Below are 27,480 nucleotides of genomic sequence, written 5' to 3' on the forward strand. Positions count from 1 at the left end.
CCAGTAGCACCCTGGGGAAGCAGCAGACCCATCACGGAGTGGCTGCATAAAGAGTCATTCAGTCAGGCTGGAAGCCCCAGATTCCAGTGCCTCATGTGGTGAATGGCAAGGTGGTAGCAACCAAATGTGTACAGGGTCAATATTAACAGATAACTGATAATCAGTTATCTTGTTCTTATCCCACCACTGTGACATTGCATCTTTGCATATGCCGGTGGGATCTAGATTATTCCGGAAGGGAAGGATTATAGAACTAATTCCCCAAACTAACTGGCTTATGAGCTAGAGGAAAGGGAACTTAAAGTTATGGTGACCTGTAGAAGATAAAACTGTGAGACGACATCTGCAGTTGTATACTGTTGCATCTGTTTTATGCTTATTTTTTAAAATTTCACCTGTCTACGTAGATTGTTACCACACTGCTTGGTATTTACTATGTGCTAAATAAATGGTTGCTGAATTAATGGAATCTTATTTTAAAGCCCTTGATGATGCCAAACTGTATTTCTAGCAGCTATCTAGTATGAATTATTTTATAATTTCACCACTGATTAGTATGTTTCCATTTAACTGCGCTCTCACTAGCCTTGACAATAAGCACACTTTAGTTTTTGATCTTATGAAAATAAAAGCTGATATTTCACTTTAGTTTGTATGTCTCTAATTTCCAGTGGGTTTGTATAGTTTTTCATAAATTTATTAGCCATGTAGCTTTTTTCTCTTAAAAATGATTTATTCTGGCTTTTACCCATTTTTCGATTGAATTATTTGTTATCTTTTTTTCTTTTTTGGTAGGTATTTATGAGAATTAAAAGTACACTTGGAAATTTGCTTATTTTGTCATTTGTTCTTTCATTTTGACATCTTATAATATTTTGAAATTTTACATATTCCTTGATTAAAACTTTGAATACAGAAACTTACAAAGAAGAAAGTAACAATCACTCAAAAGTCAATCATTAAAAAGCTAACAATCACTCACAAGTCCATTAAAAGTTAATTTTTTTTTATTTTGGTGAATATTTTTCTAGTTTTATCCAATACACTGTTAGAGTTTTGCCCAACATTGGCTTTACTTATTATTTTTTTTTATTAATAGACTTTACTTTTTAGAGCAGTTTCAGGTTCACAGCAGAATTGAGCAGAAAATACAAGAGAGTTCGCACATAGCCCTCCCCACCCACACATATATACTCCCTTACCCTCAACATCCCTCATCAGTGTGGCATATTTGGTACAATCAATGAACCAACATGGGTACGTTGTTATCAACCAAAGTCTGTAGTTTACGTTAGGGTTCACTCTTGATGTTGTACATTCTATGGATTTTGACAAATGCATAATGACATGAAGCCACCACTATAGTATCATACAGAATAATTTCATTGCCCTAAAAATCCCTTGTGCCCAACATAGGCTTTAAATAAGTACTATTCAACCCACCTGTCTTTAAATTTCTGGCATTTGCTTAACTATTCCGAATATTTTTTATTCCAAGATTTTGTAGCCAAGTTTTCTATTGAAAATTATGGCTTATTGATTCCATTTAACTTTTTATTAAAGTAGAAATTTTTAGTTTAGCATATGAAATTGCATTATTAGTCATTTATTTTTATATAGTTACACTATTTGTTGCATAATTCTTTATTTTGCCCACATTTATGTTGCCAAAATTATAAAATGTTACAACTATGGTCTGTTTCTGGACTTCCTTTGATATGCAAATGCATCTGCTACAACTGCTTTGACTATTGCAACTATAATAAAGTCCAGCAAATGCTACTCCATAGACTAGCCAGCTACCCCCACTACATTATCCTCTTTCTTTGAATCATCTAGTTTATTATTAAATTCTAATTATTATTGTTTTTAAAATTATCACTTTTTTTTTTCTTGGGGTCAGGTTTACTTATGTATTTCAATGGAGGTACCAGGAATTGAACCCAGGACCTCGTGCATGATAAACAAATTCTTTACCATTGAGCTATACCCCAGGAATTATTAAATTCTAGATAATTTGTAACCATTTTTTAAATTCTTCAAAAAATATGTGGTTTTTCAATGTAATTATTACATCAATTATTCTACCAATTAATTGGGGGAAGACTTGTTATTTTTAGTACTATTGAAACTTTCTATCCAGAAACATGCTAGTTATCAACAGTTATACAAATATTCAAAGTCCTTTAAAATATTGTGGTTTTCTTCACATTTCTTACTATGATTATTCATAGGTGTTTTATACTTAGTAATTTAGTACCACAATGGTAAAGAATCTGTTTTTGCATTACGTACTTTTATTTATTTATTTTATAAAATTTCCTGGCGTCTAAGCATTATCTCATTTTTTTCTTTTCTTTTGCTCTTGAATCAGCAGTGAGTTACTGGAATTCCTTAAACCTGTGCCACTTTCATGAAGGTAACTTCTTGCTTTGCTTTTCTTGAAACTTTTCTCCTGGAAAACATACAATGAAACCAACAAACAAATAAACACGATAAAAAGGCATTAAATAAGCATATATGTCCTGCATCTTTTTTAGAGCCAGCTTATCCTTTGCCAACCAGCTTTGGTATAAATCATAACCCTTGCTCCAAGGGTTGGAGTAAACCTTGTGAAGAAAAAGATCAAACTCCAAGAGCAAAATTTGGAAAGGCAGCTTTGATAGTTTCTACTTTTTACTTTTGGACACCAGGCAGAGGGAACACAGAAAGTTATAGAATACTTTCCCAATCTTCATTTTAAACTCGCAGTGTTAATTCCTCTTTTTATCTCTTTTCTTAACATTTCATTTCCAGGGGAAAACTATATGATCTGAATCTCATGGGCAACCCAGCAGGCCTCCCTCCCCTGAGATACATTGTCATCTGTTGCAGAGACTCTTGTCCTTTCCCTGGTCTCCCCAAGATTCTTCATTGACCAGGGCTGTCCTCAGGCCTTGTTGTGATTAATTTTATATGATCACTTGGCTAGTCTGTGCTGCCCAGATGTTTGGTCAAACACCAGGCTTGATGTTTTGTGAAGGTATTTTTTAGATGTTATTAACATTTAAATCAATGGACTTTGAGTAAAGCACATTACCCTCCATAATGTGGGTGGGCCTCATCCAATCAGTTAAAGACCTGAAGGGAAAACAGTCCTTAGTGGAAGAAGAAATTCAGCCTTCAGACTTCTCTTTTCCTTTAACTTTTCCTTGGGTCTCCAGGCTCAACACAGATTTCAGGCTTGCCAGCCTCTACAGTCTTGTGAGCCACTTCCTTAAAATCAGCCTCTCTCTGTATATATTTACATCCTACTGATTCTGCTTGTCTGGAGAATAAGAATTAGATTTATACAGACCTACAGGTACCAGCAGCCAGAGAGCTTACTGCCCTCACTGGGCTGAGGGCTGCAGGGCCTGAGGGACGAGAATCTGGTGTTTGGATCTGTGCATGTGTGTCAACCCTTCAGAAGTGTGTATGCCACACGAAGGCACCTAATTTGGCTTCTTAATCACTAAACCTACTGGTGTAGGCTGGGCAGAGTTGGTCTGTGTGATCTAGGGAGGCTTGGGTGAGTCTGAGGTCACTGTGGGAAGGGATGAGGCTGTAGCTAAACCAAAGGCACTGACCACATGGAAATAGCTTAGATCTAAGTTTCTTTGGGGGAAAGTGGCCTCAACTCATGTTTTGCCCTCCTCTTCACAGACCTATGGCTCCCCTAAGGGACAGTTAGAGAGTTTACTCACTCCTTTTCCACATCCTGGATGGACTCAGGCAGAGGTTGATTCCTGGTTTCAGGAAGGAGTGGGACAACAAGACCACCGAGGATGGGTGAGACTCCATAAATGATCCAGGGCAGCTTGGGAGAATATACGGCTAGCATCATGATGAGGGGAGCCAGGGCTGCCCCAGTATTACCAGCAATTCCTGCGATTCCTGTAGCTGTTACCCTTGGGGTGCAAACAACAACACAAGAAAGTCTGGTAAAAATCTACACATGTAATTTGTGATTCATTATTTTGCTTTTAGTATGGGAGACAACATAGCAGTGCAGAAAGTTGACAATATACTCTTGAAATTTTCTCTCTTATTTGCTAGCAATTTATTTTTTCAAATTCAAGTGCACAAAGACACAGTTTGATCATTAAAATAAACCATTACCCATAGCAACTACCCTTTGTGTGGTTCAGAAGATTACATGAGATGATACATTAAAGGACTTCAGCCAGTGCCTGGCAAAGGTCAGCTTTAAATAAACTTTGCCTATAAATTGTTGGTGTTTTTGTTATTATAATTGATTCCTTTTGGTAACTAACCAATCTTAGTTTTCTTCCTTCAATAACTACCAGTTAGCTGAGAAAGGTCTGTTTTGATCCTGAAAAAATATCCATGAGCTTTCATACCTGAGTACAGTGGGCATTAGTTCAAATCCATGGGAAACAGAACTGGTGAATGTGCCACAAGAACCTCCTACTGCCAAAACTGTCAAAACCATAAACAGGATCTGCATTTCTGGAGAGAAGAAGACAAGAGAGGCTCAGGAATTAGCACTCTCATAATTACAAATGAAGAAGACCCTACTGGAGGAGTTCACAAGAATAAATACACTGTAGAGAAACTGCACAGGGGCAGAAAATGTGCAGTGTCTAATAAGCTGAGAAATGTGACTTAACTACATTTTATGGCTTATAGTGAATAAAAGGTTCTGAGTCATTTCATCAACTCTCCCTGAATAGCTGAGATTTGCAGAAAAGGAGAGGGAAGGTAAGACCAGCAGGATTTGCTTTAATTTATTCTGTCCAGTGTCTTCTCTGCCCTTCAGGTAGAATATAAGACTGTTATGTGAGTAATAACTGAGGGGTGTAAGGATTATCTATGACTCGAGAGATTAAAACCTAGGAGCTCACACAATGTTGACACTGGGCTAGTATTGCAGAAGAGATTAATAAAAGGACAGGACTCCTGTGTTAATGAATAAGCTGGAGAGTAGCTTGATCTAGAACATTGTTTCAATAATCAAATATAAAAACCTCTATTTGGAAAAAGGTCTGACTTTGGAAACAACTGAAGGGAAGTTTCAGAGAGTCAGTTTTCTACCTCTACCTATCCTTCCCTGAAAAGAAATTCCATTATGAGTGTTACAACACTGGAATGGGCTCTGCTGCAAGGTAGCAAACTTGCATCGTTGCTGATATTCAAGATCGGGGAGTGGAGTCCACGAATCCAGGATCCTGTAAAATGCACAGCTGCAGTGGGAGTTAGGTGAAATATGGCGACCACCTGGGTTCCCCTATTCATTCCATATGATCATTCTATTTAGTAAAATAGACTCTAAGACAAGCTCGTAACTGCTTAATGCTTTGTTCCTACTGTATACCTCTCTGCTTGAAGTCAAGGCATTTTTATTTTCTTGAAGTCAAGGTGATACCTCTAAACCAGAGCTGCACTTATGGGAACCTGATATAAGAAATACAAGTGGATATGTAGAGATTGAGAATAAATTGTCACTGAAGCTCTAGACTAAGAAAGAGCCCAGACAGAGGAAGTGACAGTATTGTGTCCTCACAAGGGATATAATTTCAAGGTCAAGACCCTCCATGCTTGTTATGTATAAAGTGTGATTGGCCAAAGGTAAGTGATCAATGGTTGTCCTAGAGAATTGCCAATCATAGATTATTTCCAGATACTTCTCAGATGTGATGAATACAACCATATGTCTGAGCTGACCTTTATCACCTTTGATTCTGTAAGGGAATGAAATTTTCACCCCAAAATGTGTCTATTTGGCATGAAGATTAATTTAGGCTGATTATTTTTAAAATACAGAAGACTCAGGAAGTCTTTCTGTTTACCACCCCCTTAGCTGACTAAAGAACTTAGGTAAAGGGCCTGTTCCTCTAATAGAGCTAACACCAGGGGTGTCTGTAAAGAAAATGGGCTAGGTGTGCTGGGGGAAACTTGGCAGGGCCTAGAGATCACCGTGCACTCTATGTCTCTACCATTGTCTCTACCCGGCCCAGCAAACATTTCTTTACCAAACATTTGCTTTTCCATCTCCAGGTGAATTGCCTTCCTCCCCTTTGAAGTCCCAAACCACTACTCCCCAACAACCTCTTTTCCTCTTCTGTTTTTAGTTGGAAATGGTATTTAAAGTGAGGGCTTCCATCATCTGGCGAGCTACTCAGTTCTCTTAGGTGTATATTAAACTTTGGTTAATTTTCTCCTGTCAAACTGTCTCATGTCACTTGACTTCTTAGATCAGCCAGAAGAACTTAGAAGGGTAGAGGAAAATTTCTTCCTCCCTGACAGTTTTTTGTTACTAGCAACATAAGGGCAGAAGCTATACTAACTCCATAGCTTGGCTTCAGGAAATCCTTAGAACACAATTCATTCTTTCCTTCTGACTTTATGTAGGTGTGACCCTTACAATTCTTGAGGGATGTTGATAAACCTGTTTTCACCCTGTGTTAATTTCTCACCTTGAGGTATGAAAGTCTGGGCCAGAATGGGGATTGCCAGCAGGAGAATGAAAAGTATTTGGCTGACTCTTCGGCCCAGGTGATTCAATGCAAAAAATGTAACAAAATTGCCTGCAAAGTTGGCTATGCCAGTGAGAATCTGGAGTAGGAAAATATTTCCCTCCACGTGCTGGAGGTGAAGGAGAAGGCCAAAAGTTGGTATGGAGATTACAAATCTGTGGTGAACAAAAGAGGAAAGACAGATGTCATAAATTTTAGATTCTCCATCATATAAATGATGATATGGAGCCAAGAAGCCAGGGGTTGGTGGTAAAGTATTCAGGCATTGTCTGATTTGTAGAATATTTTCATTTTGATTACATTATCCTTAAAAACAATTTTTACCCTTGTATTTTTTTCCCCAAAGGATTGAACCCAGGCCCAGCTGTATGCCAAACACATACTCTACGATTGAGCTATAACCCCTACCCCTATTTTTTGTATTTTTGATATTCTGGCATTTGGGTTTTGATCCTGGAGGGTCTTCTTCTCCCAGGGCTTGTTAATTCCTGGAGATAGCAAACAAATCCCCTGTGAGTACACCTTCACTGTACAAACCACCAAGCCAGGACCAACACCCATAACCATCTCCTTTATCAAACTCTCAACCAAGCCAATATTCTCCCTGCTCTAAATCATCCCGGGGCCAAGTGCTGAACAACTAGGGATCGCCTCTACAGCTAAGATTCTGCTGAAATTATTCAAACTATCCAATCCTAAGCTTGTTCAAGGTACCTACCCTCCTCTCCCATTCCCTCTCACAACCCAATAAAGGCTCTGGGCCATGCTCTTCCTTTTCTTCTCTCTTCTGCCTTCTGACTGACCCTGATGCTTCCCTGAATGGCCCTGTGTGGCTTGATGTTCTTCCTTTTTCTAGGAATCTGTGAATATAAACTTTCTTTGTGGCAGTTGTTTCCAAGTCTGCATGTCTTACCATACTTGGTAACAACAAATCTTAAGTACATTATAAAAACAATTTCCTTACAAGGTGATGATTTAAATTATCATAAAATAATGGTACGATAATGGAGGTTGTAGTAGTGAAGTTTTTTTGGGGGGTGGGGAGTTTTGTCATGGAACATACATGATGGGGCCCTTCTAGGGTTTTAGTATTTTTTCCCTATATCTTGGTCTGGGTGATGGTTATATATTTACATATAGAAATATTCATTGAGCTGCATCTATTTGGACACTACAGTTTGTTATTTTACTTCAATTAAAATGAACACACGTGAGGAAACTTAAAGCCAAAATCTGTGCCATGATCGATGTTCTCAGCATCATCTGTAATGATGAGCCTTGTAAGGTGATGTGATAAACAAAACTCCTCATTGTATGATTAGTTCTTCCTCGGTCCTTTCATAACCCTTTCAGTCTCTGCAAACATAGCAGTTCTTGGCTTCTTCATGCTTTACCTCAAATCTGTTCCTATAGTATGTTATATACTCTGAAATAACAAATACAGTCATATTTCCACTGTTTTAACATCCCTCATGCACTGTGTGAAGCCCACCTCACAAAGCACAGGAGGCAGATCCTTTTACGCAGGTTGGGTGTGCGGAACAAGTCAAACATAGAAGGTCTGGTCTGTGCTGCCTCCAGCTCCTCCTGCATGGTGGACCTCACGACCTTCAACAACAACAACAAATCGTTCAGTTGTCACACGATGGTAGGCATTGTAAGTCCCCAACAGAGGACAAGATAGACAACTTCCCTTTTTGTCTACTGGAAAATATAGCCATTGAAGATGCAATAATGGATATAAAAGTGGTATGAAAAGTGAATTAGGGAGTTAAAGGGAAATTGCTCAGTGACAAGAACAGTTTAACATGAGACAATTTGCCTGCTGGGAATAAAAAGGGATGTAAAATTGGGAAACTTAGGTCAGGAAAGAAGGAAAGGAAAAGTTACTTGGATTCAGGTCCAAAGCTTCATGTATATCAGAGAGGTATGAAAGGTCTGGCAACTGAGCTTGGTTATCAGCTGGCTGCTTTTGGTAGTAAAATAGTTTTTTGGGGGGCGGGGAGGGAGAATAATTTCCTTGAGAGCCTTAATTTTGGTTCTTGGGTCAGCCTTTTTCAGGCAAATCCTGGTATGTTGTGCCTCCATGAATGAAATGCCTAGAATTAAAACTAAGGACAAAATCAGGGAGATCTTGGTGTAGTATGATTTATGCCCAGACTTGAACCTGGCATTATGCAATGGTTCTCCCACAAGCTAGATATATATCTTGATGAAGATAACAGGACATATCTAAGCCTCGATTTCCCTCTCATTAAAAAGATGGATAGGAATAAGAAAATGTGGTAACCAAATGGGAGAAAGTATTTGCAAATTATATATCTCATAAGTGGTTAACATCCAAAATATATAAATAACTCATACAACTCAATAGCAAGAAACCAGATAGTCCAATTAAAAAATAAGAAGAGGTTCTGAATAGATATTTTTTTCCAAGGAGGACATACAGATGACCAATAGGTGCCATGAAAAAGTGCTCAACATCACCATTCATCAGGGAACCTCAAATAAAAACACCTGTTATAATGGCTATCATCAAAAAGACAAGAAATAACAAATACCGGCAAGGATATGGAGAAAAGGGAACGTATGTGCACTGTTGGTGGGGATGTAAATTAATGTAGCCACTATGGAAAACAGTATAGAAGTTCATCAAAAAATTATAAGTAGAACTACCATATGATTCAGCAATTTCACTTCTGGGAATTCATCTGAAGAAAATGAAAGTACTAACTTAAAAAAGATATCTGCACCCTCATGTTCATTGCAGCATTATTTACAATAGTCAAGATATGGAAACAACTTAAGTGTCCATTGATGGATGAACGGATAAAAATAATGTGGTATATAAATCTAATGGAATATTATGTAGTCATAAAAAGAAGGAAATCTTGCCTTTTGTGACAACATGAGTGGACCTTTAGGGTATTATGCTCAGTGAAACAAATCAGATAAAGACCAGTATCATATGATCTCAAATATATATGAAATCTAAAAACCAAATCACACTAAACCAAGCTCATAGATACAGAGAATAGATTGGTGTTTGCCAGAGGTGGAGTTTAGGTGGTAGGTGAAATAGATCAAGGGAGTTAAAAGGTACAAACTTCCAGTTATAAAATAAATATGTCATGGAGATGTCATGTACAGCATGGTGACTATAGTTAGTAATACTGAATTTTGTATCTGAAAATTTGCTTAAAGTGTAGATCTTAATATTTCTTATCACAAGAAAAAATGCAACTATGTTTGGTGATAGATGCTAACTAGATTTATTTTGGGGATCATTTCACAATATATACAAATGTTGAAACATTATGTTGCACACCTGAAACTAATATAATGTTATATGTGAATTATACCTCAAAAAAGAATAAGATATGCAAGTATCAGAATCAGGAGAAGAAGTAGGAGGTAAAAAACACTGTCTCTCTCACAAGGATTTCCAAGGCCATACAAGAAGTCACAAATGCACATATAGAATTACATCTAGCACAGCTCAGGCAGTTATGGATTTATTAATTATTCAAGTGATATTTATTCCATCATCATCCCATCTACAAATACAATTATTCCATGAAGTCAATTAGAAAAATCCATGATAAAGGGAATTCACAGAAATAAAAGGCAACCCTTCTTGGATATCTGGAGTCATCAAGAGATTGGTATTGATATAAAATAGAGCAGCTCTAAATTAGAAGGATCGTCTGGAGCACATATGTGTTTGGCCATCCATCAGATGGATTAAACACGATGTTAAAACAAGACAAAACCCACAAATTTCTAAGTTAGCATTACAAAACAAAAAAAATAAAATAAAATGAAGGCATTTGGCTACCCATTCATGAATAGAAACACTTGCTTTAAACCACATTAACTGCCACCCATGTGCCATGCTGTTTTTCTTCTCCTTTGTCACTGAGGTGATTGTCTGTTGCCATTCACCTTGATTATGAATTGTTATTTTCTTGCTTCCAGCTAGTATCACTTATAATTTTTTTTTATCTGCCTGGCCCTGTAAGTATTTCAGCTTTCCTTCTTTGGATTAGGCCAAAAGAATTTCATATAATTTGTGCATATTATAGAAGTGCCATAAAGCCCCATCTAATTCAAGGTCAACACCCTCCTTTTTTTTGAAATGAAAAAGCACAAACCCATGTTTTTCCCATCATATTAAGAGCCCTCGGTGCCACTATCTCTGTGTAACGGCTTCATCCCTGGGAAATCTTCATTCTTTCTCACCATCTTTGGTGGGATCTTCATTCTCAGGAGCATTTTGCTTTTTCTTATTTGAAATCTCCTAAAGGACATCTGCTTTCTTCTGCGACTATAAGAACTTTCCTCAGATGTGCTATTGTACATGTTTTCATAAATGTTTCATTCCTCCTTTTTGAGTGTCTAACTATTAATCCTCTTGTTTATCAGCAAAAGGAAGTAGATGTTTTATTCCTTGTCCCCACTAGCATTCGTTATATTTTCTGATCATTTTAAACCCTTGGATTCAAAAATGTCTATGGATTTTCTCTCCCATATTAGTATGAAAGCTCCTTGAAACCTGGGACTCTAACTTATTCTGTTGTTCATGCTCTAGCACCATGTCTGGCACAATATAATTTTTAAATACATACTTTATATACATGCATGACATAAAGAATGATTTAACTAATGATCCACAGCAATATTTGCCTTCTATGCCTGGGAGGTAAAATGAGAAAGAAAAAGACTTCTCTGAGACATTTCCACTCACTTATGCTCTTGGAACTTGTAGTAAGTAGAATCTACACAACATGGATTTGAATGACTTCGGTCACTGCCATATTTTCAGGATTAGAACAGAACCTGCCACAGGTAGGCACTTACCAAATAGACCGTGAAAGAAAGTGTGTTGGTGAATGGACAAACAGGAGAACCTCCTCGTGCTCTATTCTGCATGGTCACTAATAATTCTTCCTTCTACTGTTCTTGCTTCTCTGAAAAATGGCCATCAGAGCATTGAAAAGGAATGGATTTTTAAAAATTATTTTCTCTTACATAGAGACAAATACACAATCTTTTTAGTTGTTAATACTCAGTGCTTTCTCTTTCTGTTGACTCAAATATATGTCCAATACATTCAGCAACAGCATGTTCTTCTCTAATGTTAGCCCATATGATGCTGACACTCGTTGAGAACCAGGTCATGGAGGTCAGAAGACCCATAACCACACTTGTGATCCTACCTGCTACTCCTTTAATGGATGCTAACTAGTATGGATGTCAAGTCATGTCTTCCCTGTATCCCATGACCAGCTCCCACCTCCTCACCTCAATGGTTAGGATGTCTCCAGCATTCTTCCTTCCATTCCTGTGTGCAACTTTTCTAAGTTTCTTTAAGCCCTCCTTGGGTTTGTTGGCAATAATCAGCCACCGAGCAGACTCTACCAGCCACCTGAACAAAGAAGAGGACCGAAGTGCAATAAACTCTCATTTACCCATTTTTAATATAACTTTTGTTCAGAAATGTGAAGTGGTTCAGAATATGCCATCCAAAAAATGTTGCTTTGTCATATTGATTATTTTGAGCTGAAGGCATTTGAGAATCAGAAAATGCATGAAGAGAGTTCTCTGACCTCTCCCTTTCTACCTAAAAGTAGGTCATAACATTTCCCCTGAAAAAGATGCCCTTCCTCTGTCAGGAAAGGAAGAACATTCTTATCACCAGAGGCTAGAAGGGGATGCCAAAATAGACCTGCACAAACAAACTTACTAAAGCAACTCTTGTTTTCTCTTAGTTTTCCCATATACTTTCTAGTCACTGTTCCACAAATTATGCCTCTAGCCCAAGCCCGTTTGTCACATAACCACAATTTACTTGTGTGTGTGTGTGTGTGTGTGTGTGTGAGTGTGTGTGTGTGTGTGTGTGTGTGTGTGTGTGTGTGTGTGTCTGTGTGTGTAAAGAGGTAAAACAAGCTTTTGGGCCTAATGGCTTCTGTGGGCTTTTGTTTTCCTTCTAAGTCTCATGTGTAGATGCAAAAATATTAAATAAATTTGTATGCATTTCTCCTGTTAATCTGTCTTATGTCTTAGGCCATCCATAGAACCTAATAGGACAGAAGGAAGTTCTTTCTCTGTAGATGCCTTTCCACTCCCAGCTAATACCCACCACTGTTGCGTTATACCAGAAAATATCAATTTACTCCTATTGTACCATAATGAGAAAAATGCGAGGCAGACCCTTTCATGTAGCATACCTTCATTGCTGGGGATACAGACTTGGAGTTTATTGGCTCCTCTCTTATTCAGGGGAGGTGCTAATTTTAGCAAATAAAAATATAGTGTGCCTAGTTAAATTTTTATTCAAAGAAGCTGGATAACTCCTGGAATATTTTGTACATACTTATACTAAAATATTATTTGTTGTTTATCTGAAATTTGAATTTGATAAGATATCCTTTATTTCATCCAGTTATCACATAAAATACAGAACTCTCAGAGAAATGAAAATTTGACACAAACAATGGATAATTTTTGTTGTAACTATGTGCCATGTAACATTTGGTGTATTATTATTCAAAAATATTCTGTAGTCTACTTGAAATTCAAATTTAATTAGTGTTCATGGTATTATCTGGCAACCCTGTCTGCTCAGATTGTTGAGTCACACAGACTAGTAGAGCACATGAAGTATAGAACAAGGAGCAAACAGAATTCATGCATCCTGACTCCATGCATCTTTCATTCTAGGATCCTCTAAGACTAAGAAAGAGCTTATACCTTGAAGACAGAAAGATGACAAACAGTGGCACAGAAATCGCCAGCTGGAGGGTGCACCAGTCTTGAATGGCAAAAGCCAGACTTCCTATAGTTATGAATCCCATACCATAGGTACAGAACATCAGTGCTGTTCCCATGGCTTGGAATCGGGGCATCACCCATTCCACAACTGAAAGAAAATACAAACAGGATTTTGACTTCAAACAAAGGTGGAATGTCAATGTCAAAGTCAAGTCAAAACGTACAAGATTAAAAGTGTTGACTTACTGAGCATAGTGCTATTTACTATTATGGCTGTGATAGGAACCCCAGCTAAGAAGCGTAGTATACAGTAAACGAGGAAGTTGGGAGCAAAGGCTGCACACGTATCAACGATGGCGAGCTGGAGCAAACACCACTTGAGTACTAACTTCCTCCCAAACCTGAGAAATAGGTACAGGTTAGAATATAGAAGCAACAACAACATATTGTAAAAATGTGTGAAAAAAGGGGGCACATCTTGAAATTTAGGGAATGCTTTGACTAGTAAAACTTTGCACTTGAAACCTTAAAGTATCAACAGATAGTCAACAGCAGATCTCAGAAACAACCTTCCTGTTTGTAAGCTGAGTGTAACAAAGCTTCCTCTCTAATCTGTTACCAGTGGATCTTTGATACCAGTTGAAACCAAATAAGACAGGCTGCCCTATTGGAAATGTTCATGCATCATAAATATCCCTTGTACTAACAGATGCGTTTAGCATAGTAAGAAGTCTGTATAGTGTCTAGAATGCAATGGATCTAAGTTCTCTAGGACCCTGCAGGCAAAGGTAAACTAATGTGAAAGCTTTCCTCCTGTTACTGATTTCTAGTTTCATACCACTGTGGTAAGAAAAGATTCTTGTTACAATTTCAATATCCTTAATTTTTCTAAGATTTATTTTGTGACCTTACACGTGATCCATATGCACTTGAGAATACGTATGCCACTGCTGTTGGGATGGAAGGTTCTGTATGTATCTGTTAGGTCCATTTAGTCTAAAGTGCAGTCCAAGTCCAATACTGCCTTATTGATCTTCTATCTTAATGGTCTATTCACTGATGAAAATGGAGTATTGAAGTTCTTTACTTTTATTGTACTGTTGTTGACTGTTTCTCCCTTCACACTTGCTAGTGTCTGCTTAATGTATTTAGGTATGCCAATGTTTGGTGCACATATTTTTTTCTAGTTTTATTAAGATATAATGGATACACAACAGTGTATACGCTTAAAGTATACAGCATAAGGCCTTGACTTACATATACTGTGAAACGATTACCACAATAAATTTAGTTATCATCTATCACCTCATATAGACACAAGAATAAAAAGAAAAAATTTTTTCTTTGTGAAGAGAATTTTTAGGATCTACTGGCTTAGCAACTTTCAAATATATCATACAGCAGTCTTAACCATAGTCACCTGTTGTACTTACTGATTACCCAGTACTTACTTATCTTAAAACTAGAGGTTTGAACCTTTTAAAATTGAAGTATAGCTGATTTACAATATTGTGTTAGTATCTGGTGTACAGCATATTGATTCATTTTTTTGGGGCAGATTATATTCCTTTACAGGTTATTACAAGATATTGGGTGTAATTCACTATGCTGTACAGTAAATCCTTGTTGCTTACCTTTTTTATGTATAGTAGTTTTACCTATAAATTACATATTCATAATTTGTTCCTCCATCCTTCCCTCTCTCCTTTGGTAACCATACATTTATTTTCTATCTTTGTGGATGTGTTTCCATTTTGTATATACATTCAATTGTATTTTTTAGATTCCACATATAAGTGGTATCATGTAATATTTGTCTTTCTCTGTCTGACTTATTTCACTAAGCATAATATTCTCTAGGTCCATCTACACTTGTTGCCAATGGAAATATTTCATTTTTTAATGGCTGAGTAATATAACATTATATCTATCTATATCTACATCTATATCTATATCTATACATCACATCTTAAGCCAATTGTCTGATCATGGGCACCCAGGTTGCTCCCCCGTCTTGACTATTTTAAATAATGCTGCTATGAACATTGGGGTGCATGCATCTTTCTGAATTAGAGTTTTCATTTTTCCAGATATATACCCAGGAGTGGAATTACTGGATCATATGGTAGTTCTATTTTTACTTTTTAAAGGAGCTTCCATATTGTTTCTCATAGTGGATGCACCAGTTTACATTCCCACCAACAGCATATGAGGGTTCTCTTTTCTCCACAACCTCTCCAACATTTATTATTTGTAGACTTAAAAAAAAAAACCTTTATTATGGTATGATTCCTGGACAGTAAAATACACATATTTCAAATGTACAATTTGATGAATTTTGATAGATGTATACGCCAATGAAACCATAGCACAATCAAGATAGTTAACATTTCCATCATTCCCCAGGAGGTGCAAATCTCAAAATCCCAATTTATCCCTTCCCATACCCTTTAACCCCTAGTACCCATAAGTTTGTTTTCTATGTCTGTGGGTCTGTTTCTATTTTGTAGATAAGTTCATTTGTGTCCCTTTCAAAAAAGATTCTACATGTAAGTGATATCATATGGCATTTTTCTTTCTCTTTCTGACTTACTTCATTTAGCTTGACAATCTCCAGGTCCATCCATGTTGCTGCAAATGGCATTTTTAAAAATTTTTTTATGGCTGAATAGTATTCCATTGTATAAATATGCCACAGCTTCTTTATCCAGTCATCTGTTGATGGACATTTAGGTTGTTTCCATGTCTTGACTATTGTAAATAGTATTGCTGTGAACATTGGAGTGCATGTATCTTTTTTAATTATATTCTCTTCCAGATATACACCCCGGAGTGGGATTGCTGGATCATATGGTAAGTCTCTTTTTAGTTTTTAAAGGACTCTTCATACTGTTTTCCATAGTGGCTGCACCAAACTACATTCCCAACAGCAGTGTAAGAGAGTTCCCTTTTCCCCACACCCTCTCTAGCATTTATTGTTTGTGAACTTTTGAATGATGGCCATTCTGACTGGTGTGAGGTGATACCTCATTGTAGTTTTGATTTGCATTTCTCTGAAAATTAGCGATATTGAACATTCTTTTCATGTGCCTATTGGCCACTTGTTTGTCTTCATTGGAGAATTGCTTGTTTAGATCTTCTGCCCATTTTTTTTAAACCTTTTTAAAAATTGAGTTATAGTCAGTTTACAATGTTGTGTCAATTTCCAGTGTAGAGCACAATTTTTCAGTTATACACGAACATACGTATATTCATTGTCTCATTCTTTTTCGCTGTGAGCTACCACAAGATCTTGTATATATTTCCCTGTGCTATACAGTATAATCTTGTTTATCTATTCTACATATGCCCATCAGTATCTACAAATTTCAAACTCCCAGTCTGTCCCTTCCCATCCCCCTCCCCTCTGGCAACCACAAGTTTGTATTCTATGTCTATGAGTCTACTTCTGTTTTGTATTTATGTTCTTTTCTTCTTCTTCTTTTTTTTTTTTTAGATTCCACATATGAGTGATCTCATATTGTATTTTTCTTTCTCTTTCTGGCTTATTTCACTTAATATGATATTCTCCAGGGACATCCATGTTGCTGCAAATGGTGTTATGTTGTCATTTTTATGGCTGAATAGTATTCCATTGTATAAATATACTCTCTTCTTTATCCAGTCATCTGTTGATGGACATTTAGGCTGTTTTCCATGTCTTGGCTATTGTAAATAGTGCTGCTATGAACATTGGGGTGCAGATGTCTTTTTGAAGTAGGATCCCTTCTGGATATATGCCCAGGAGTGGGATTACTGGGTCATGTGGTAAGTCTATTCCTAGCCTTTGAGGAATCTCCATACTGTTTTTCACAGTGGCTGCACCAAACTGCATTCCCACCAGCAGTGTAGGAGGGTTCCCCTTTCTCCACAGCCTCTCCAGCATTTGTCATTTGTGGATTTTTGAATGACGGCCATTCTGACTGGTGTGAGGTGATACCTCATTGTAGTTTTGATTTGCATTTCTCTGATAATTAGTGATATTGAGCATTTTTTCGTGTGCTTTTTGATCATTTGTATGTCTTCCTTGGAGAATTGCTTGTTTAGGTCTTTTGGTCATTTTTGAACTTTTTTTTTTTTTATTAAGTTGTATGAGCTGTTTATATATTCTGGAAATTAAGCCCTTCTCAGTCTCATCTTTTTCAAATACTTTCTCCCATTCCGTAGGTTGTCTTTTTGTTTTGCTTATGGTTTCCTTTGTTGTGCAAAAGCTTATAAGTTTAATTTATTTGTTTACAGTTGATTTTATTTCTATTGCCTGCATAGACTGCCCTAGGAGAACGTTGCTGAGATTTATGTCAGAGAATTTTTTTGTCTATATTTTCTTCTAGGAGATTTATCATGTCTTGTCTTATATATAAGTCTTTAAACCATTTTGAGTTTATTTTTGTGTATGGTGTGAGGGAGTATTCTAACTTCATTGATTTAAAAAAAATTTTTTTACTTCCTTTTCTGATATTTCATTATTGGTGTAAAGAAATGCAACAGATTTCTATGTGTTAATCTTGTATCCTGCTACCTTGCTGAATTGGTTTATCAACTGTAGTAGTTTGTGTATGAAGTCTTCAGGGTTTTCTGCATGTAGTATCATGTCATCTGCATATAGTGACAATTTTACCTCTTCTCTTCCAATTTGAATCTCTTTTATTTCTTTTTCTTATCTGATTGCTATTGCCAGGACTTCCAATACTATGTTGAAAAGAAGTGGTGAGAGTGGGCTTCCTCGTCTTGGTCCAGATTTTAGCGGGAAGACTTTCAACTTTTCACCATGGATTATTATGTTGGCTGTGGGTTTGTCATACATATCTTTTATTGTGTCGAGTTATGTTCCCTCTTTACCTATTTTGGTAAGAGTTTTTATTATGAATGGATGTTGAATTTTATCAAATTTTTTTTGGCATCTATGGCGATGATCTTGTGATTTTTCTTTCTTTTGTTGATGTGCTGTATCACATTGATTAATTTGCATATGTTGAACCATTCTTGTGTTCCTGGGATGAATTTAACTTGATCATAGTGCATAAGCAGCTTCTGTGCTCTCCTCCGAGTCTCTAAAGTTCCCCTTCTGTCACAGCTAAGCTTCCCACTGGAGAGGGGTCTTCCCAGGGTGAGGGCACTTTTCCTCTTTCGCTATTCCCTCTCTGAGGAGAAGGTCCCATCCCAGTTTCCTTTTCACTTTTTTCTCCTACCTGGTTGTGTGATGATTTTCCTTGTAATTCCACTTGTACAAGATCTTCTGCCAGAGTTCAGTAGTTATTCTGTGAGAATTGTTCCAAATGAAGATGTATTTTTGATGTACTGTGGGAGAGGGTGAGCTCTATGCCCTTCTATTCTGCCATCTTGAAGCGGACTTCTGCCCACTTTTCAACTGGTTTTTGTTGTCATTGTTATTTGTATGAGCTGTTTGTATATTTTGAAAATTAAGCTCTTGTATATTTTGAAAATTAAGCATCTTTTGCAAATAGTTTTTCCCAATCCAGAGGTTGTCTTTTGTTTTGTTTATGACTTCTTCTGCTGTGCAAAAGCTTTTAAGTTTAAACTATTTGTTTGTTTTTATTTTTATTTCCATTACCCTAGGAGATGGATCAAAACTATTGCTGTGATTTATGTCAAAGAATGTTCTGCCTAAGTTTTTCTCTAGGAATTTTGAAGTATCTGGCCTTACATTTAACTCTTTCATCTTCTGAATTTATTTTTGTGTGTAGTGTGAGGGAGTGTTTTAACTTCACTGATTTACAGATGGACGCAGGCACTGAACCCTCCTGCCAGGAAACATGCACAAGCCTCTAGTCCAGCTAAACCCACCAGAGGGCAGATACCAGAAATAAGAAAACAACAATCCCACAGCCTATGGAAAGAGTCCACAAATGCAGGCCAGACTCTACCCTGGGACCAGCTGGCTCTGGCCCTTGGGTGACAAGAGGGGGATGCACTGCTGGGATACACAGGATGTTTCATACAGAGGGCTACTTCTCCAAGGTTGAGAAACACAACTAACCTACATACAGATACAAATAGAAATTTAGACAATATGAGGTGGCAGAGGAATATGCTCCAGGTAAAGGCACAATATAAAGTCCTAGAAGAAGAAATAAGTGATAAGGAGATAGGAAATCTACCCAGGAAAGAGTTCAGAGTAGTGATTGTGAAGATGATAGAGAACTCAGGAGGGGAACAGATTCACAGAGCAGTTTGTAGCAAAGAGTTAGAAAATATAAAGAATACCCAAATAGAGCTGAAGAGTAAAACTACTGAATTGAATAATATACTAGAAGGAACCAAGAATAGACTAGCTGAGGTAGAAGAACGGATCAGTGAGCTAGAAGACAGATTAGTGGAAATCACTACTGCAGAACAGAAAAAAGAAAAAAGAATGAAAATAAATGAGGATAGTTTAAGAGAACTCTGGAACAACATAAAGCACACTAATACTCACATTATAATGGGACCCTATATGGGTCCCAGAAAGAGAAGAGAGAGAGAAAAGGCCTGAGAAGATATATGAAGAGATAATAGCTAAAAAGTTCCCTAACTCGGGAAAGGAAACAGTCACCCAAGTCCAGGAAGTGGAAAACGTTCCATACAGGATTAACCCAAAAAGGAACATGCTAAGACATATAGTAATTAAATTGAAAAAAATTAAAGAGAAGGAGAAAATACTAAAATACTAAAATCAGCACGAGAAAAGCAACAAATAACATACAAGGGAATTCCCATAAGGTTATCAGCTAGTTTTTTAGCAGAAACTCTACAAGCCAGAAGGGAGTGTTATAACATATTTAAAGTGATGAAAGGGAAAAACCTACAACCAAGAATACTCTATCCAACAAGGCTCTCATTCAGACTTGATTGAGAAATCAAAAGCTTCACAGTATATATGCTCCCTACAGAAGACCCACATCAGAGCTAGAGGCACATACAGGCTGAAAGTAAGGGGATGGAAAAAGACACTCCAAGCAAATGGAAACCAAAAGAAAGCTGGAGTAGGAATACTTATATAAGACAAAATAGACTTTGAAATAAAGATTGTTACAAGAGACAAAGAAGGACACTACATAATGCTCAAGGGATCAATCCAAGAAGATGTAACAATTGTAAATATATAGGCATCCAACATAGGAACACTTCAATACATAAGGCAATTGTTAACAGACATAAAAGGAGAGATTGACAATAACACAGTAATAATGGAGGACTTAACACCTCATTTACATCAATGGACAGATCATCCAGATAGAAAATCAATAAGGAAATAAGCCTTGAATGACACATTAGACCAGATGGACTTAACTGATAGTTACAGAGCATTCCATCTGAAAGCAGCAGAATACACATTTTTCTCAAGTGCACAAAGAACATTCTGCAGAATTGACCACATGCTGGCCCACAAAGCAAGCCTCAGGAAATTCAAGAAAATTGAAATCCTGTCAAGCAACTTTTCCAACCACAATGCTATGAGATTAGAAATCGACTATAAGAAAAAAACTGCAAAGCCTGCAACCACATGGAGGCTAAACAATATGCTACTAATCAACCAAAGGGTCACTGAAGAAATTAAATAGGAAAACAAATACTTAGAGACAAATGAAAACAAAAACACCATGATCCAAAACCTATGGGATACAGCAAAAGCAGTTTTAAGAGGGAAGTTTATAGTGATCCAAGCTTACCTAAGGAAACAAGAAATATCTCAAATAAACAACCTAACCTTACACCTAAAGCAACTAGAGAAAGAAGAACAAACAAAATCCAAAGTTAGTATAAGGAAAGAAATTGTAAAGTTTAGAGCAGAAATAAATGAAATAGAGACTAAAAAACAATAGAAAAGATCAATGAAACTAAAAACTGGTTCTTTGAAAATATAAACAAAATTGATAAACCTTCAGTCAGACTCATCAAGAAAAGAATGGAGAAAGCTCAAATTAATAAAATCAGAAATGAAAAAGCAGAAGTTACAACTGACATCACAGAAATACAAGGGATCATAAGAGGCTACTATGAGCAACTATACTCCAATAAAGAGGACAATCTAAAAGAAACGGACAATTTCTTAGAAAGGTAAAATTTCCCAAGACTGAACCAGGAAGAAATAGACAATATGAATAGACCAGTTACCAGTACTGAAATTGAATCAGTAATTTAAAAACTCCCAACAAAGAAAAGCCCAGGACCAGATGGCTTCACAGGAGAATTCTACCAAACATTTAGAGAAGGTTAACATGTATCTTTCTGAAACTTTTCCAAAAAGTTGCAGAGGAAGGAACACTTTCAAACTCATTCCATGAGGCCACCATCACACTGGTACCAAAACCAGACAAAGATATCACAAAAGTGAAAATTACAGGCCAATGTCATTTATGAATATAGATACAAAAATCCTCAACAAAATACCAGCAAATCAACTCCAACAATACATTAAAAGGTTCATACACCATGATCAAGTGAAATTTGCCCCAGTATGCAATGAATTTTCAATATTCATAAATCAATGTGATACACCACATTAATAAATTAAAGAATAAAAACCATATTATCATTTCATAGATGCAAAAAAAGTTTTTGATAAAATTCAACATCCATTTGTGATTAAACTGCCCAGAAAGTGGGCATAGAGGGAACATATCTCAACATAACAAAAGCCATGTATAACAAACCCACAGCTTAACATCATACTTAATGGGGAAATGCTAAAAGCATTTCCTCTAAAAACAGGAATAAGATAAGGATGCCCACTCTTGCCACTTTCATTCAACATAGTTTTGGAAGTCTTAGCCATAGCAATCAGAGAGGAAAAAGAAATAAAAGGAATCCAAATTGGAAAAGAAATTAAGACTGTTACTGTTTGCAAATGACATGATACTGTACATAGAAAATCATAAAGACCTTACCAGAAAACTACTAGAGCTCACCAATGAATTTGTTGAAGTTGCAGGATACAATTAATATATAGAAATCAGTTTCACTTCTATATACTAGCAATGAAATATAAGAAAAGGAAATTAAGGAAACAATCCCATCACACCAAAAAGAATAAAACAACCAGGAATAAACCTACCTAAGGGGGCCAAGGACCTGTACTCAGAAAACTATGAGACACTGATGAAAGAAATTGAAGATGTCATAAACAGATGGAAAGATGTACCGTGTTCTTGGATTGGAAGAATCACTGTTGTTAGAATGGCCATATTACCCAAGGCAATCTACAGATTCAATGCAATCCCTGTAATATTACCAATGACATCTTTCACAGAACTGGAACAAAAATTGTTAAATTTATATTGAAACACAAAAGACCCTGAATAGTCAAAACAATCTTGAGAAGGAAGAACAGAGCTGGAGGAATTAAGCTCCCTGACTTCAGACTATACCACAAAGCTACAGTAATCAAAACAGTATGGTATTGGCACAAAAACAAACACATAGATCAATGGAACAGGAGAGAAAGTCCAGAAATAAACCCAGGCACTTATGGTCAATTAATCTATGACAAGGGAGGCAAGAATATACAACGAAGAAAGGACAATCTCTTCAATAAGTGGTGCCGGGAAAACTGGACAGTTACCTGTAAAAGAGTAAGATTAGAACATTCTCTAATACCATATACAAAAGAAACTCAAAATGGATTAAAAACCTAAATGTAAGACCAAATACTATAAAACTCCTAGGGGAAAACATAGGTAGAACACTCTTTGAAATAAATTACAACAATTTTTTTTTTTTGAATCAGCTCCTAAGTAATGGAAATAAAAGTAACGGAAATAAAATATATTAGTGGGACCTAATTAAATGTAAAAGATTTTGCACAGCTAAAGATACCATCAACCAAATGAAAAGACAGCCTACAGACTAGGAGAAAATACTGGCAAATGATGTGACCAACAAGGACTAATTTCCAAAATATACAAACAGTTCACACAGCTTAATATGATAAAAGCAACCCAATCAAAAATGAGCAGAAGACCTAAATAGACATCACTCCAAAGAAGATATCCAGAAGTCCAACAAGCACATGGAAAGACGCTCAATTTCACTAATTATTAGAGAAATGTAAATCAAAACTACGATGAGGTATCACCTCACACCAGTCAGAATGGCCATTATTAAAAAATCTACAAATAATAAATGCTGAAGAGGGTGTGGAGAAAAAGAAATCCCCCTATACTGTTGGTGAGAATGTAAATTGGTGCAGCTACTATGGAGGACAGTATGGAGGTTCCTTAAAAAACTGAAAATAGACTTACCATATGATCCAGCAATCCCACTCCTGGGCATTTATCCAGAGAAAACTATAATTCAAAAAGACACATGCATCCCAATGTTCACTGAAGCACTGTTTACAATTTCCAAGACAAGGAAACAACCTATATGTCCATTGATGATGAATGGATAAAGTAGCTGTGGTACATATCTACAATGGAATACTACTCAGGCATAAAAAGAATAAAATAATGCCATTTGCAGCAACACAGATAGACCTGAAGATGGTCATTCTAAGTGTAGTAATCCAGAAAGAGAAAGAAAAATACCATATGATACCACTTATATGTGGAATCTGAAAAAAAAAAGACATAAATGAACTTACCTACAAAATGAAATGGACTCAGACATAGAGAACAAACTTATGGTTATCAAAAGGGTAAAGGGAGTGGGAAGGGATAAATTAGGAGTTCGAGATTTGCTGATAGTAACTACAATATGTTAAATAGATAAACAACAAGTTTCTACTGTATACCACAGGGAACTACATTCAATATCTTGTAGTAACTTATAATGAAAAAGAATATGAAAATGAATATATATGTATATGTATGACTGAAACATTGTGCTGTCCACCAGAAATTGACACAACTTGTAAACTGACTTTACTTCAATAAAAAAGAAAGCAAAGAGAAACGGTCAATTGAATTTCCACATAGTAGCAATGAATAATTAGAAATTAAAGTAACAAAAAGCAACTTAATAGCCTCAAAAACTAAGTTAAGTAGAAATAAATTTGATGAAAAAAAATATGACCTTTGCCATGAACTATAATAATTGAAAAAGGAAATTAAAGAAAATCTAAATTAATGGAGAGCTCCACAATGTTAATAGATCAGAAAATTCAATATGTTAAAAATGATAATCTTAGTTTAACTGCTCCATAAATTCAATAAATCCCAATAAAAATTTTAAGACAACCAATATTCTGACTTCCAAACAGTATAGCTTGTCTGTTTTTGGCCTTTACCTAAGTGTAATTGTCTAGTATATAATCATTTATATTTTGCTTGTTTTGTTCAACTAAATGGTTTTGAAATTCATCCATGTCACTGCATAGAGGTAGCTTCTTCATTCTTTTTACTGCATATGAATCCATTATGCGACTATTCTGCATCTTATTTATTTGTTCTATTATCTGTAGACTTCTAGATTATTTCCAGTATTGAAATTCTTTGAATAATTGAGAGCGTTATTTTAAAATGATCAATTTGATCATGCCCCTCCCTTGCACATAATCCTTAATTTTTTCTCTTAGCTTTCTGATGAAGTTCAAAATCCTTGGAATATCTTGGCCACTCAATTTCAGCTAGTTATACACTGTAATCTGCTATTAGGCCCCTCCCATTCCCCACCTCTACTACTCTGTGATCCATAAAAATTGATACATTTTTATCTTCTCACAATACTATTACAGAAGACTGGGTTACTGAACAGCTGAAAATGAACACTCAGAATCTGAACTCTTTTCTATGTTACATTTTCTGTGATACATTTAGTGTTCAGTTTTCAGCTAAGGCAACAGTTAACATTATGCTGGTGAATGGTAAGGGACACCTCGTGTCTTCCATCTCCCTGGGGAAAGACATGGTTGGGTGTTGGCAAAGATTTCAGAAAAGGTCTATTACTGAATTTGCATATGACAAACTGTGATAGTAATTGTTAGAGTGATTATATGATTTCAAAACTTACCTTAAAATCTGTTTTTGTAAAACCCCAAATCAAGGTTACTGGCATAAATTTTCAAAACATCACCAATGTCACATTGCTCTGTATGCCATGTTTTCTTTTTCTTTTTTTTTTTTTTTTGTCAAGCAAAATATTTTTAATTAGTAGGTTGATCACAAATAAATCCACATAAAAGTTTTAACAGAATTACAAAGAGTTTTGCATTTCTTTTGTGGACTCTATTCATAGTATGCATTTGTATACCATATATTATGCAGAAAAATTTACCCTTCACACCAGAGCAACCAGGACATGATGACCATTCTCTCATCAATCATTCAGCTCACAAGGTTCAGAAAGGTCTGAATATGGCAGACTTGACCAGGGCTAACAATGTCATTTCCATATCTGTTTTCAAACAGGCTGAATCTCATGCCACAAAACATCTTCTTCTCTGTTCCCATAGCTAACTTTTTCTTACGTTTTTAAATCACATGTTACAGTACCTCCTCTCTACATCCTGTCCTGATGTGCTTCCAAATCTGGTGAAATGTCATTATTCTGTTCTGTACACAGAGCTCAATCTTGAAAAAAAAATAGCACTCATCACACTGATTAATTCTCCATTTGTGTTTCTAGAAGAGTGGAGACCAAAGCAGCTCTAGGACAGTGTAATTTGTAATGTATGTTTATTAGTGAAAGAATGATTCATGAATTGATAAAAATACCCAGGAGTAAAGAGAGCTGTGATCCAGAGATGCTTACCTGTCTGATAAATAGTTACATATGATGCTTCCCACCGTCATTCCAGCCATGACTAGGAATTTAGCCACTGAGTTCAATGACTGAAATTCACATACCAGGCCCCACTGGAAGAGAAGGAACCAGCAAAGGCGAGCTCAATAGCAGCTTATAGATCCTCAGTGGAAACACCTTAACATTACTTGCTAATTTAATATCAGGCGCCTATTTTCCTCTTCATCTTCCCTTTCTGCATTAGTTAAACTTCCCATTCATTTCATAGCTTAAACATACAATTTTGGGGGAAGACTCCTCTAAAACTGTAGGTTTTATTAACATTCTGTTTTACTCCATGGTAACTGGTTCTCAACCTTGGCCAGAGTGCAATTATTTGAGTTCTAAAATTTTATTGATGCCTGAATTTCACCACAGACTTTCTTACTTGATGGCTCTAGGGTACAGTCTGAGCAAAGAAACACCCAGATATTTCTAATTTGCAACCAAAGTTTGAACATTACTAACCTAGTATAATATTTTTAACATATTACATATTACTTAAACCTGGTCTTGCTAAGAATAAAGCACTATGCAAGCAGGGTTCATGTCTATTTCTGAATTCATTAGTCTCATTATCTATTCTGGTGCTTAGTGTTTAATAGAGAAGTAATTAATATTTGCCAAAAGAATGAATGCCTATCCAGTGACTAAAGACTAGACACATGTTCATTACTGTGTTGCCTTGAAACACATGTACCCTCAAGAGGTACATGGGGCCTCTTACCTCATTCACGATGGTGGAGGAGAAGGAGCTTCGGTCATACACCCAGCCATCCACACAGGGCTCCATGTCTAGCTCAGTCATGTTGGGGAAAGTCCCGTTCAGGTGAAGGAGCTGCCACTGGGGGTGGCGGAAGCGACGACAGTTCTCTGGCCTCCCATTTGAGTCCAGTGGGATGGAGATTTTCAGGAGGGCGTCTTGGCTGAGGGTCCCAGTGCCATTAGCAGAGTCAGTGTCATTGTCAAGGATAGGGACCCAGCAGCGATGACCAGGGACGGCTGCAGTGAAGTTCTCTAGTACCACATGAGGGTACACTATGAGGTTGGATACAAAAAGGAAAATCATCTGAAGGATCTGGAATCTCCCCAGGCCTCCAACTTGATCCAGGAGCTCCTGAAAGGCCATCGAGGCTGAGCAGGTGATTCCCAAGGGGAGGCAAAATGAAAGTATTTTGAAAAGTTCAAGGAGAAAAATATTTCCTTCCACAACGTCACACTAAGTGTGTGGTAATGCTGACCATACTTCTTTCTCACCTCCACAGCAGCGTCATGGAAGCTGTTTTCCTAAGTTATTTTAGGGTCAGGAAGGTAGCTGTCTTCATTAAGTCACAGAGAGAACTATTTTGCTGTTACAGGTGTCCTTTGCAAACATTTTTGTACTCAGCAAGTACCACATTACAAACTCAGTGTTGGACTTTGACCTACA

The 27,480-nt window shown here is 36.6% G+C and overlaps 1 protein-coding gene across 3 annotated transcripts; it reads right to left on the minus strand.

The window, feature by feature from the left end:
* Positions 1-989: 989 nt before the first annotated feature.
* LOC105070158 (organic anion transporter 7) lies at positions 990-27,433 on the minus strand. 3 transcript variants are annotated; one of them, XM_010956476.3, is made up of 10 exons: positions 26,779-27,433; positions 26,022-26,125; positions 13,539-13,693; positions 13,272-13,440; positions 11,823-11,946; positions 8,011-8,126; positions 6,459-6,673; positions 4,383-4,491; positions 3,726-3,929; positions 990-2,455 (listed from the first exon to the last, which is right to left on the minus strand). In XM_010956476.3, exons 1-10 carry the CDS (start codon positions 27,178-27,180, stop codon positions 2,395-2,397), a joined length of 1,659 nt encoding a protein of 552 aa, XP_010954778.2. In that variant the 5' UTR covers positions 27,181-27,433; the 3' UTR covers positions 990-2,394. The 3 variants fall into 3 exon arrangements, with proteins under 3 accessions (XP_010954778.2, XP_045373700.2, XP_045373701.1); XM_045517744.2 differs by lacking the exons at positions 13,272-13,440; positions 13,539-13,693; XM_045517745.2 differs by lacking the exons at positions 990-2,455; positions 6,459-6,673 and having other exon boundaries at positions 3,792-3,929.
* Between the last annotated feature and the right edge of the window lie 47 nt (positions 27,434-27,480).

The sequence above is a fragment of the Camelus bactrianus genome, chromosome 10 (genome assembly GCF_048773025.1).
Source record: "Camelus bactrianus isolate YW-2024 breed Bactrian camel chromosome 10, ASM4877302v1, whole genome shotgun sequence".
Classification (NCBI taxonomy): Eukaryota; Metazoa; Chordata; class Mammalia; order Artiodactyla; family Camelidae; genus Camelus; species Camelus bactrianus.